The 14,471-nt window shown below is 35.6% G+C and overlaps 3 protein-coding genes and 1 pseudogene across 3 annotated transcripts; all 4 read left to right on the top strand.

Annotated features, from left to right (window-relative positions):
- The first annotated feature begins 234 nt into the window (after positions 1–234).
- LOC142534552 (NAC domain-containing protein 91-like) lies at positions 235–3,630 on the top strand. The gene is made up of 6 exons (XM_075641426.1): positions 235–607; positions 763–1,043; positions 1,380–1,703; positions 1,814–2,143; positions 2,639–2,971; positions 3,060–3,630. The coding sequence occupies exons 1-6, from the start codon at positions 442–444 to the stop codon at positions 3,324–3,326; spliced, it is 1,701 nt and encodes a 566-aa protein (XP_075497541.1). The 5' UTR covers positions 235–441; the 3' UTR covers positions 3,327–3,630.
- A 785-nt stretch (positions 3,631–4,415) lies between these two features.
- Positions 4,416–5,228, top strand: LOC142534550 (peroxidase 5-like; annotated as a pseudogene).
- A 470-nt stretch (positions 5,229–5,698) lies between these two features.
- Positions 5,699–7,016, top strand: LOC142534553 (protein TRANSPARENT TESTA GLABRA 1-like). Its single transcript, XM_075641427.1, has one exon. The coding sequence runs from the start codon at positions 5,920–5,922 to the stop codon at positions 6,916–6,918; it is 999 nt and encodes a 332-aa protein (XP_075497542.1). The 5' UTR covers positions 5,699–5,919; the 3' UTR covers positions 6,919–7,016.
- Positions 7,017–7,270: 254 nt separating this feature from the next.
- Positions 7,271–8,593, top strand: LOC142534556 (uncharacterized). Its single transcript, XM_075641429.1, has one exon. The coding sequence runs from the start codon at positions 7,444–7,446 to the stop codon at positions 8,368–8,370; it is 927 nt and encodes a 308-aa protein (XP_075497544.1). The 5' UTR covers positions 7,271–7,443; the 3' UTR covers positions 8,371–8,593.
- The last annotated feature ends 5,878 nt before the right edge of the window (positions 8,594–14,471 follow it).

The raw sequence follows: 14,471 nt of genomic DNA, 5'->3' as shown, positions 1-14,471 counted from the left end.
TTAGTTATGTTATTAATATATGTTTCAGATATGAAATAATTGGCACTCAAATATCATATATTAATACTATATTTTTAATATTGCGTGTCGATTTTTTTCCGAAAAAGTTATATAAGATTAGGAAATGCAAAATATATTTTTCTTTGGGATGCACAAATAATACGAATTTTAGTTTTTTCGTGAAATTTAAAATAAATTAATTTACCCATAGTTAAATGGATAGTACCACCACCACCATCCGTGGTTTTCCCGGCAAGTGGCAAAGAGAGATTCTAAGAAGTTTCCAACATAACTCAAGCCCCACCTGAATTTCCATGAATCTTCACTCTAGGGTTTATACAGCACTTTAGCACCCCCCTTTTGCATTATCCGTTGCTCTCTGTTATATTCATAATTTTCTTCCTACCTTTCTGTTTTCATAAATTAAAGAAAACTGTTCCCATGGCTGTGATCCCCGTGAACGCGTTACCGGTGGGTTATAGATTTCGCCCCACAGATGAGGAGCTGATCGATCACTATTTGAGACACAAGATCAACAGACAAGATAAAGAAGTCAGTGTCATACGTGAAATCGATGTTTGTAAATGGGAGCCCTGGGATTTACCTGGTAATTGATTGCGTTCAGTTGATTTATTGTCGATGATCTGAAATCGAGTTTCCCTTTGATATTTCCCACCAAAAAGAGTCGATTTTTAGGGAAATATGTATTGATTTTGAAGTGAAGGGTGTTGAATGTTGTATTTTTTTTTCCCTTTTTCGCAGATTTGTCAGCGGTAGAATCGACTGACAACGAATGGTTCTTCTTCTGCCCCAAGGATCGGAAGTATCAAAATGGCCAGAGATTGAACCGTGCAACACAGAGAGGTTACTGGAAAGCTACTGGTAAAGATCGAAATATTACTTCGAGGAAGGGTGTGAAAATTGGGATGAAAAAAACCTTAGTTTTTTACACTGGCCGTGCACCGGATGGCAAGAGAACTAACTGGGTCATCCATGAGTATCGTGCAACTGATAAATCGCTGGATGGCACCCATCCCGGTCAGGTTGGGATCTCTGTAACTAATATTTTCGCAATCTTTGTGTAATTTTGTTTTGTTGGTTTTTGTTGGATTGTTTGATTTATTGTTTTTTGGAAACCGTAAGACTTGAATTGATTGGGCAAAAGTTACCTCATTTATGTATTTATGTGAATGCTTGTTCTTATTGATGACGAGTTAATTTTAATATATAGTGGCTTTAATTTACATGATCTAGAGACCGTATAGAAGTAGCAAATTGGTTATTTACTGAATTATTTTCATCCGCAGAGAGTTGTACAAATTTTGGAAGTTCATTTTGTTCCTTTTTGACAATGTTGTGATGGGTTTTTTTTTAACCAGACTGCTTTTGTTCTCTCCCGTCTATTCAAGAAGACTGATTTGAAACAAGATGGAATCACCGAGAGTTCAAATTCTGACGAAGTTGAAGGGATTGTATCATCTCCCACTGTCGTTAACCCCCCTTCTGTTGAAGATGACCTATTTGAAACGCCTACTCCGGTGCACAATGGAACTTCAAAAATACAACAGTCAAGTGTTGAAAGCTTTCCGACTTTGAATTCCTACAAAGATATGGTGGAAAATCCTGTGCCTAATTATCAGCAGGAATGTGGTCTCATTGCTGACAAATTGGAACATGATATTTCAGGAACAGTGTCTCCTCCTGTGAGATGAAAGAATTGAACTCATTGTGCCATTTTCCGAAATTTTAATTTCTTTCTCTATGTTTATATTTATTTGTCAGCATTTTGTTTTTGTTTTCCTTTTCATTGCAGCATGACCCAGAACTGGAAAAGTTGATTGAAAATTTATATTCCTCCCCACTGCAAGGGGCGCTTTTCTCTCCATTACATTCACAGGTGCAAGCAGAGCTTGGGAATCCATACTGTTATAGTGGTTACAATAACGACATCAACGTCCAAAGTAATACCCCTTTTCAATATGGGACAACTGCTGATGAAATGATGGAGGATTTCTTGAATTCGATATCTGGTGGTCTGTATGAAGTATCATCTCTTGAAAGTACTAAGTACGTAAACATGCTGAAATTAGATAAAGATTGCATCTCAAGTAGTGAATCGGAGGCTGAGATGTCCCTTTGCCAGGTACATGGAGTTTACATCACTTTCAGAGATCTATTAGTGAACTTGGCGTAGGATCGAGTCTCCCTGCTGAAACAATAGCTCTATTTAGTAGTAACAAGACACCTGAAAATCCTTTAAGCTGTACAATAGTCCAAATACCAATTTTTCTCCGGGTCACTTGGATAGCCAAACAATACAATATTCTCGCCGCCCAACTCTCTGCTCGAGCGGCATATATTTACTTGTTTATTTACAGTTGAACGACCCTATCTAATGCATCAGAGTCTCCCCTCCCGGTTGAACCAATAGTTCTATTTAGTAGCATCAAGACACCTGAAAATCTTTTAACCTGTACAATAGTCGAAATACCAATTTTTTATCCATGTCACTTGGGTAGCCTAACAATACAATGTTGTCGCTACCCAACTCTATGCTCGAGCAGTATATCTTTGTACGGCATATATTTACTTGTTTATTTACAATTGAACTGACCCGATCTTATTCATCTTAATCTAGAAATATCCAAGTGTTCCAGAAGGTGAATTATTTGAGGATGATGACAAACAAGAATCTCCTTTCCAGAGTGAAGTTACTTCTGAAGTTGCAGCTGTTGATGTGTCCCGTTCGTATGTTAGCCCTGCAGTGGGCAATGAAACCATTGGAACAGGAATCAAGATGAGGACTCGCCAACCATTATATCAACTTAGTACCCAGCACTATGAAGCACATGGAACCGCCCCTAAGAGAATTCGTTTGCAGATTAAATGTGGAGTTGGATCAGTTCAGTGTAATCTTCCCAAGATTTTAAATGAGGATGACATTCATGAAGGGAGTCCACAATTGCCCAAGGTGAGTTATTTTTGCCTGAAAAGATTTTTGCATAATATAAGATAGGAGCCTCTCAAAGATTCTAAATTTCCGAGGTTTGAACTTCCAGGGTGACACAGCTACGAATGCACAAACACTAGTTGAGGAGGAGTCCACATGCGACGAGTCAAATAACAGCTCGCTATCCCATCATACGAGTGCCATCAATTTACCTAAAAACATCTTTGTAGACACTGCATCTTCCACTTCTAAATACACGACCACACCTTCAGTTATATATTCTCTTTACATGCAAAAGGTGCTTGTGGCCTTCAGTCTTATTGCGCTACTGCTTGGAATATTCGGATATTTCCAATTTCAGATGGCAACTTACTAGAGATCTTGAGCTACTTTTCACGTAGAGGATATCGAGCGTTGACATCATGATAGCTTTCCGCACAACATTATTTATATTTTTTAAAGATAATATCTTTATGTGTGATATTAGAATATATTGGCGTATACACCATTTCAAAAAAATAAAAATAATAACATATCGGTGTATATTGCATATCAGGATCTTTTCTTTGTGATTACTGTAACATAGTGTGTGATATTTGCATACTTGCAGAGACTTCTGCGGCAGTTGGTTTGTATATATTTTTCTTTGATGGTTATTATTTAGACTGACATTATGGTTTTCTCATTTGCTTTACGGTCATTAAAAATTATTTAATTTCATTATTATCATTGTTTTTGAACTACCATTCATAAACTTGTAATCAAGTTGGGATGAGTCATTCTATTACCTTCTCATTCTCTGTGAAACCAACAATAAAAATGATGTACTTTTACTTCTTTCAAACTGAATTTCATTTTTGCCTTATTTCAATAAAGCATCGTATATACACGAAAGACTAGCTAAGCGCGTGCTTTGGGAATAATGCGGGAATTAATTATTGTCATGTTATTGTATATTAAAAATAGCTGGATTAGTTAAAGCATATGCATATCCTGAATGAATTTGCGTTTGATTCATACCTGTATCTACGCTCACAAGCATTCCGGCCATGACCACGCACGTAGGTATAAAATCAAGAGTCAGCGAGTTTTGAAACAACTCTAATGATCATCAGGCATTGGAGGTTGAAATTTAGGCCATAACTTGGAAAAAATTAAATTCACCTGCACTATTCTTTATTGTAATTTAACGAACTTTCTTTTCAGTTGGGATTTCTTTGAAAAATATGACCATAGTATCATTAAAAATATTTCATCTCTTAGATTCCTAGCACGGTATAATGTTCTGCAAGTTTTTCTGCAGGTCTTGAGGAGAAATCGGTTTCCTCAGTACTGCAACTTGTGCTAGGCCATAACATTTAACCATATAAATAGACAGTTTCAAGCTTCGTCGAGATTATGTTTTTCTTATAAATACATGCTTGAGATTTTTTGGGAGACAAAACCAGAAAAAGAATTATATATAATGTTACCAAAAGTTTTGATCTTGGTATCGTTATACCCTGCGTGGCTTCCAGTTGAAGCTAAGCTTCGAGTGGATTTCTATAACAATACGTATCCAAATGCGGAATCAATTATATGGGAGGAAGTTAAAGGGCCATTTTTCAGAGATGAAGGGATTGCTCCTGGTCTAGTTAGAACTTAGAATGCAGTTTCATGACTGCTTTGTTAGGGTAATAGTAATGCAAATTATGCAAAACATCAGTGTCTTAAAACTTTATTCCTTAATTTGTTTATAAATTATGATTATATTATCAGGGCTGTGATGTATCCATCCCCTTAAAAACGACACCGGGGAAAAAGGCAGAGGAGGATGGCCCTCCAAATGGGGGTACCCTTCGAGGTTTTGAGGCGATTGACAGTGCTAAAGCCAGATTAGAACTAGAATGAAGAGGGGTGGTTTCATGGGCTGATATTTTGGCATATGCAGCAAGGGACTCTGTTGTCAATGTTAGAACCTTTAACCTCTAAAACCCGACAAAAAAAATTCATCTATTTGCCAGAAGTAAATATAGGTTATTAGCTAGGTTCAATTCCTATTGAATGACATGACTTAATATTTATATCCGGTGGCATCGACTTATTTTACTACAACCAGAAGGGCTTGGGTGGGACGTCCCAGCTGGGAGACGAGATGGGTGTATTTCAAGAGCTGAAAAGACTCTCGATATACCCGCTCCATCCTTTAACCTTGACCAGCTCACTCAGGCTTTTGCCAAGAAAAACTTGTCACAGGATGATATGATAGAACTCTCATGTTGGTAAATAATGCCATTAAGCCTAAGATATAAAATTTTATATGAGCTTAAACTAGGCTAGAAAATCATTAGAAGATATCACCTTTCCCTTTCAAGGGCACCAATTTTGATTTGCCCCATGTTGAAGATGCTCCATCTTATCCAGGTTCCTGCTTTTACTCTTTAACGAAATGCACGTGTGCTGACCTGTGAGGGTTCATCCGAATGAAAATTTTGAACCCTTTTTTTCTGAAAATATATAATCTCTCTCCAAAACATACATCAAGTCGCCTCTGACTCACTGATTAAAGTTCTGGATTTCTATAATTATATTTTGATCCACGTTTAAATATAAAGCAAATGAATTATAGCACAAACATGCAATACTAGTTAATATAAAGATTGGCAGGGGTTTATCCGATTAAAGGTCAAGTTAATCAAACTCGTTTAAGTCAAATTTAAATGAATTAAAAAATTCAGTTAGTGGCAATTATGGTTTGACTCCAATCAATTCGCATGGTGTGCATGCGAGAAATTCGTCTGGCCAAATTCTTGAAGTGTGAAACGCGGCATTGAATAATTTCGATGAGTGTGAATTCCGCTGCAGAGCATGGTGTGATGAAGACTTGAAATTCCATGGGAAGAATAATCTTCGTGAAATAGTTATAATTAATAGATTCTTCGTCCCCAGCGATCCCATAATTAATTTCATCATTTTTTGAAGCCATTCCGATGGGTAGTTCCACCCAAGAATCCCACCTCAGATCCGAAACTTGCGTCACGTATGACTCACCCTTTCCCATCTACGCCATGGCGTTTTCCGCCGCCGACCGCCGCCATATCGCCGTCGGGAGTTTCGTTGAAGAATTCGACAACCGCGTCGACATTCTCTGCTTCGACGATGAATGCTATTCCATCAAGCCTATACCTGCACTATCGGTCCCTCACCCCTACCCCGCAACTAAACTCATGTTTCACCCCTCACCAGCTACTGGCAACCTCCTTGCTTCCTCCGGAGACTACCTACGCCTCTGGGAAATCCGGGATGCTTCAATCGAACCCATATCTACGCTCGACAACAGCAAAACTAGCGACTACTGTGCTCCTCTAACTTCATTCGATTGGAATGAGGTGGAGCCCCATCGAATCGGAACATCAAGCATCGACACTACCTGCACCATATGGGATGTGGAAAAGGGCGTTGTGGAAACCCAACTGATTTCCCACGATAAAGAAGTGTACGATATTGCCTGGCGCGAGGCAGGAGTTTTTGGATCAGTTTCAGGAGACGGATCGGTCAGGCTTTTCGATCTAAGGCATAAGGAGCGCTCCACAATTCTTTATGAAAGCCCGAAGCCGGAAACGCCGCTATCGAGGCTGGCTTGGAATAAGCAAGATTTGAGGTACATGGCGACGTTCTTGATGAATAGCAATAAGATTTTGATACTGGATACGAGGTATCCTACAGTGGCTGCCGCTGAATTAGAAAGGCACCAGGGGTGTGTAAATGCAATTGCTTGGGCCCCGCTGAGTTGTAGGCACATAAGTTCTGGTGGGGATGATGGGCAGGCTTTTCTTTGGGAGTTGCCGATTCTTTCTGGGACGAACGGGATTGATCCCATGTATATGTACTCGGCAGGCTCGGAGATCAATCAGCTTCACTGGTCGGCGGCGCAGCCTGACTGGATTGCTGTTGCCCTGGAAAATAAGATGCAGATGCTCAAGGTTTGAGGTGTGGATTATGTAAAAAAAAACTTGTATGCGACGGTCTCACGAGTCGTGTTTTGTGAGACATGTTTTTATTTGGTTTATTCATGAAAAAGTATTACATTTTATGCTAAGAATATTATTTTTTATTGTGAATATCGGTAGAGTTGACTCATCTCACAGATTAAATATTCGTGAGACCGTCTCACAAGAGACATACTCGGCATTTTATTGTGAAACGGGCCAAAATTATTTAGTCACCACATATTCTAATGTATATGATATGAAAATACTCAAAAATCATTTTTATAACGACGAAAGTTATTCTCTTCAAATATCATTTTTCTTCAATTTGTTCGATCACTTAATATCCCAACTCGAAATATGCTTTAAAATGACTTAGTAGTCTCGAAATATCCAAGACCTCCCATATCTGATCAGAAACAAACCTCCAATTCTCACCTCTTATTATTCCAATTCCAAAAACAAAAATTGGTGACATCCATACGACATGCGACTCCCTGCGACCTTCGTCACCCGTAATTGAGGATGCTCCCTCCGCCGTCTCCGCCGCCTCATGAACCAATTTATCCGGTGCATCACCACCTGAAGAATCAGACGTCACTGCCTGACGTCATCTTCGCTGCATTCTCTCTCTTTATCCTTTTCTCCACTTCCCCCAAACCAACCTCGATTTTTTCCGTCCCTAATAACAAGCTCGCTTTCCCGTTTAACCCCCGCAAGTATCTGAAATTACACAACATGTCCATCCCTTTGCGTAACCCCCCCAACCCTAGTCGCCACCCCACGCCGCCGTTCGCCACGCCGCAGTCTCTATCCGAGTGGCTCAGGCCGCGGCTACCCTCCGATTCATTCGCTTCCTGGGGTGTCAAGCCGGGGACTAAGAATGTTCATAACCTCTGGCTCGAAATTGCTGAAGGGGAGACTTCTTTAGCTGATTCCACCCCGCCGGTTCGGACGGTTGAGGTTGTGATTGTCCGCATCATCCGAAGTGACGATAAAATGCTCGTTGAATCTCATCAAGAGCTTTCGAACGGCGCCGTCAGGTACCGATCCCGCCCCTTATCTGAGAAAATGAAGCCTGGAGAATCTGTTGAGGCCGCTGTTTTTCGTGCAGTGAAAGAGGAGCTGGGCTCCATCATAAAGTCCACGGATTCTGGAAATTCTAATATGGGAAATCTTGTTGATGATCAAGATTCTAACAATTTTAGTGGTATCATAAAAATTTTGCCTGGATCATACGTGAAGAAGGTGGAGGAGAGAGTTTCGGCCTCGTATCCTGGGCTTCCAGCTTGTTACCTATTGCATACAGTAGATGCCGAGGTAGCTGGCTTGCCAGCAGGCGAGTTTTCTACCGAGGAAGTGAACGAGTATGGAGATTCTAATGGGACAAGTAGTGATGCTGTTTCTTGTAAAAAACACTACTGGAAGTGGGTTGATTTTGATTCGCTCTGAGCTTTTGGCCTGGCTGGGTTTTCAAAATCTCGTTTGCAGATTTGAGTTTTGATACGCATAGTATTGTAATTGTTATTCTGCGTTAATGGAACAGTTTCTTTTTATTAGAGTTACTCTCTTGAGCTTTGTGAATATACATCTGTGTAAGTTGAAAACCATAAACAATCATTTCATGTTTTATAGTCACGTGGAATAAGAGAAAGGTTCGACTCAAGTTTCAATTTTTGTGATCTCTGTTTCACAAGGATGAATCATGTGTGGTGGATGGGATTCAAATTACATCGGTAACGAATTTTCTGATCAGTTTGTTTGGAGAAGCCATGCGAGATGAAGCATACCTTGTGTAAGTTTGAATATTGGATTACCCACAAAATACATGAGCTTCATGTAATATGCACATGGATATTTTGTGTCTTGAACTATACAACGATTGGAAGTATATAGGGTCTTTCATCTATAAAGTTGCAAGGCTTTCTCCTCATTTCACACTTCATTCCTTTCTTTAAGCTACGGGTGGCGGTACTCTTTATTTCTTACATGCTTTTTATGAGAAGCCATCGATTATTCCCAGATTTTCTGTGCAAGTTTAGAGAATGGTTTTGGTTTATGTTAACTTGTTTGAACTTTCTTTTGGTCATTGCTTGATTACTTTGATGAGGGAATACGAATATAGCTGCACACTTGTTTGAAATTCTGTGATTCTCTTGAAAGTTACATGATGAACTTGATTATTTATATTTTAGATGGTTCTTGCCTCCTCAACTTTAATTCTTGGCAGTCAGATACATTTATGCGCCTGATCATAGATTATTGATTCATTTAGAAAACTTAGTGAAAGATGTGTATATTTAACATGGTAACACCAAATTTCTAAGTGTATCATTTGAAAACCAACCATTTTAGTTTTATACTTTAGCTCTTCAAACCGCAGGCGAACTATACTTCCCTGAGACTTCCGCTTTCCATCTGAGTTTTCTTGTTATCTTGAAACGTAAGGCCAGATTCTGTAGCTTGATACCATTTTGCTTTTCCCGGTGATCGGGAAGCTGTTTGCTATTTTAGAATATACGATCCTCAATGAAATGGAGAAATTGAAGTATCAAGAGTTATTTTCTAGCTCTCATAGGATGCGTATGTTTGGAATTCATTCAGGTTTGTTTTTGGGTAACCGAATGGATGAGTTGAGAAGGATGATAGATTCCAAGTACTGATATGTTATGTATAATATGTTAATATTTTTAGTGATATGGTGTTCCTTGGTTCTTGTGGAGTAATTATGTCAAAAAATATTATAAATATAATTGTCCGACGAGTATAATGGATCTACCTTGTTCGAATAACGGATATGATCCAGTCGAACCCGAGCTTAAATTTTGGTTTGGTGGTATATAAACTTCAAAAAATGAACAAGATACAGTAAAAGTCCAATAATATTTTGGACTTGGTCGATTAGTTTTTATAACAAAGCCCAACCCAAATTTCACCTGATCTGAAACCACTTATTTTTTAAGATTCTATCTATACATACACAGTACCATAAGGTATAGTTTGGCAGTATAAAGAGATATTGATAAATAATATTCTTTATCTCACGTTTGGTACCTTTTTAGAAAGCCCATGATAATATCATGATGATAAATACTTTTATACAAGGATAAAATATCTCTTTTATGAGATGTTATAATTTTAATTTAATGATTAAAAACACCACAAATGACTTAATTGCTATCAATATATAAAAATCCTAAACCCTATCAAATATTTTTATTTACTTTTATATATTATATATTATGATAATTATATAAATGAACTCGAAATAATTATATAAATTATTTTTATAATCTCAATAAAATTATCAAAATCAAAGACTCAATTATCATATTTATGTAATATATAAAATTAGGTAAAAATAAATAAATCATGCAAGCACTGTCGGCGCATGAACAGATAAGAAATATGAAATCAAGCAATAATTTTGAAATTATAAAATTTATTATGATAAGTTTAATTTTGTCATTACAATCTAATATATAAATTTAATCACTCTTATTAAAATCATACCAAACATTAAATATAATATCCGACATCTTATTTATCCTTAACTTATCCTTATATTATATATCGTATGTTTATCCTATCATGTGTACCAAACTATGCCTAAAAGGATAACAAACATTTTTTTTCCACAGTAGAACACCAGAAAAGGAGTGAGTAAAAATTACGTTTGTACATGTTACAATATAACAGAATGCCCAATTGGAGACTTGTACAACAAATTTAAGATTGCTCAATGGTTATTCAAAGATATCAAACGCACTTGGACGAAAAGATATATGTAATAAGACTGATAGATATCGATAATCTATTTTTTGTCGTTGATTATATTTTTATGTGGTGAATAGATTGAGTGTGAGTTGAACGATCAATCATCGTCCTATCGACGACGATGACGACGACACCAAAGTACTGATGAAACCCGCCCTTGTGTCATGTTCGAATTTTCTGAATGATACGTTTGTTGGACCACATTAAAGCAAAGTGTAAACCCACAAGTATTAGTATGGGGTGGTCCAAATTAGCACATGTTACTCTAATCATATCCCTACCTGTAATTCTCTCTCTTTCACATACACACTCTTTTTAAGCCCATTCATCACCTCTCTCCTTGTTCTTTTATTCCAAAGCATTTTTTCTAAGTAGATGTACAATTTTGATAAGGAAAAATTTGTGTGAGACGGTCTCACGGGTCGTATTTTGTGAGACGGATCTCTTATTTGAGTTATCCATGAAAATGTATTACTTTTTATGCTAAGAGTATTACTTTTTATTGTGAATATCGGTAGGGTTGACACGTCTAACAGATAAAGATTCATGAGACCGTCTCACAAAAGACCTACTCATTTTGCTATATTATTCACTAAGTGTATCTAATTCTGTGTCAATAGTTGATGTGACACTCACATAATAGATGTACGATTTTAATATGATTTATCACGTCCAATAGATGAGTGTGACCTCAGTGACTATTACTGAGCAGAATATCAAAATTATATATATATATATATAACATTTTCCTCGCGATATGATTGGTTTTATATAATTTCAATTACAAAAATGTCAATAAAATTTTTATGAAATATAAATTCTATGCAATCTTTCAATGAGAATACAAAGTTTATTTCGACACGATATATAAAATCACAAAATTATTTGTTCCAATTGGTACAAAATATGACATAATTTTGATAAACCTACCTGAAAGTTCTTTTACGCATACACACGCTTTATTAGGGCAATCATCGATCATGAAGTTTTAATCTGAATCATTTATTTCATTCAAATATACCTTTCTAGTCGATACATACAAGTTTGTTCCATTCTTAATATCGTGCAAGATATATCTATACTAATTTTAATTTTTAAAAAATATAACTATAATTCTTTTAAAAAAAAAGTTTGTAAATTTTTCAAGTGAATAATTTCAAATTTTAACTTAATAAGATATTTAAAAATATATATATTTTGGTTGTGGATTGAGAAGAGTCCAATTTTACATGTAAGAAAGTTATATTTTGATCATAACTCGAATCCCAATGAACTGGTCCCTGTATTTTTGGGCCTAACTTTTATTGCCATCAAATAACCAACATTTACTACAATTGTTTGCTCATTTTCTTTTACTTTGTTATGGTTTATTATTGTTACAAAATAATGAGTTTCATTGTTTTTCATGGAAAAATGTGGGTTGTATTCAATTTAAGCTAAGTAGAAGCTAGGTAAAATTTAGGGAAAATTACAATTTCCATGATATATATGTTTCTGAATTTGTAATTTGTGTCTTCCGTTTTGTCAAAAATAATTTCTTGTTTTGTATTTTAGTTTTTTTAAACACAATTTTTGTCCTTAATCGGGGTGCTGATGTGGAGGCACTGCACATATGAATGTCATGTCAACGTCTAGTCCACGTTATGTCGGAAAATGAACCAAAATTGAGAGGGGAAAAGAAAAATATAAGACTGAAATTCGATAATATATATTTCACTATTTAATTAAGTAGGTATGCTTGAGGAATGTAAACAATGTGATTGTGCATTTGTGCTTACCACGAGAATGTAAAGAAATAGTACCTTTACTTGAAGAAAGATGTGAATCGCACAAAACTTTGTGCATGAGGTTGGATCAAATGAAGTAAAATTACTCAACGCTAGCTTTTCATTGAGAATGTGATCGAAGATTAGGTAAATGTGCAACATCCGACCAAATCAGAACTCAAAAACATGTTCCAGCAATAAGACATAAGTTAAAAACCTAAATTTCGAATAATCATGGCAAATATTTTTGAAAAAATGTAATGATAGTAACAAAATATATATGGCAAAAACTTATCTGAGATGATCTCATGGATCGTAATTTGTGAAACATATATCTTATTTGGTTCATCCATAAAAAATATTACTTTTAATGCTAAGAGTATTATTTTTTATTGTGAATATGGGTAGGGTTGGCCAGTCTTACAGATAAAGATTCGCGAGACAGAGACCTACTCAATATATATACACATTATATTATACATACAAAAAGTTAGTTGTCCTTGAAGCATTGAATATCAATATACGTACAAAAAGAAAAGCAAAATGTAGAAGTGAGCCAGCCCATACGAAGTGGTTAGTGGGTACCAATCGTTATTAACGCTCTTTCCACCATTGAAGGCCCACTTCCACCACCTTGGTTGGTAGGACTATTTTTTTATTATTAAAAATACTTTGTTTTTATTCTTTATGACAAAATAATAGTTTTTTAATATATATTTTTAGTTCCCAACAAAATAGTGAAAACGTAAATTGACATGATTTAATAATATCTAAATTATTTATCGATTTTTTTGTCGTAAGAAATTATTGTAATTTTTTTAGAGATGAAAGCTTGAGTTAATATGCCTCCGAGATTTTGACCAAGTTCAAGTGCTAAATCCAATATTATTTAATTTTAAAAATGGTACTTGGGTTCCAACGGTTTGTGTCACTTCAAAATGTCGTATATTCCTTTTTTTTTATTAATTACGTAAATATGTTTTATTTTTGCTATATATATTTAATTCGATTAACAGTGTGTTTGGCAACCAGGATTTGAGAAGATTTCATGGGATTTGGATTTCAAAATCCTATTTTTACTGTTTGGCAAGGTGATTCAAAAAAAGAATTCGGATCTGTTTAGAATTTCATGGGATTTCATGAGATTTCAATGAGCATATCCAAATCCCATCAAATTTGATAAGATTTGGTGGAATTTGGATTTTAAAAACATACAATTATTTTTTTATCCAAATGAAATTGATTTGGGGAAGTCAGCATGATTCACGCAAGCTTCACTGCACTTTCGATGTGTTTGTTAATATACTTCTTTGCTCCATCACCAGGCCTCTCTCTCGTTTTTTTTTTTTTTTTTTTGGAAAATTCAAGAAACCTTGTGATTCTAAATTTCAATATTGAAGACATCAAGACAATCAATTTATATAATCTCGTTTTTGAAATAACCAAACACACTGTAAATCATATCAGGTGAATTTTGGAAAATTAAACTACAAAAAAATTTCTTTTAGTTTTCAAATTTTGCTAAAAATCCTCCATAATTTCAAATTAAAAAGCTGAAGCCTTCATGGATTATTAGTTAATTAACAAACTAAAACTCCTAATTATTAAATCAAATATGTTATTTGCGGTAGGCATATTTAAGCAACTAATCACAAAATTATATCGAAATTAAAGTATTTTAAATGTAAAACATTATGTATGTTTTTTTCTTTGACTTCACCAAATATGTTTAAAATGTATTTGGGATGTTTAATATGCTATAAAAAGTATAATGTATATACTGTTATAAATATATTTGTCAGATTGTGGTGTTTTAGCTATAAACTTAATGACAAAACTTGTGTGAGACGGTCTCACAGATCCTATTTTGTGATACTGATATTTTATTTGGGTCATCCATAAAAAAATATTACATTTTATGCTAAGAGTATTATTTTTTATTGTGAATATCGATAGGGTTGACCCTGTTAAAGTGAGCTAGGATTTCGCGGAAAGAAGAAGCATCCATAG

Source organism: Primulina tabacum, unplaced genomic scaffold (genome assembly GCF_025594145.1).
Source record: "Primulina tabacum isolate GXHZ01 unplaced genomic scaffold, ASM2559414v2 Contig587, whole genome shotgun sequence".
Taxonomy (NCBI): Eukaryota; Viridiplantae; Streptophyta; class Magnoliopsida; order Lamiales; family Gesneriaceae; genus Primulina; species Primulina tabacum.
This window is presented reverse-complemented; position numbering and strand designations above follow the sequence as displayed.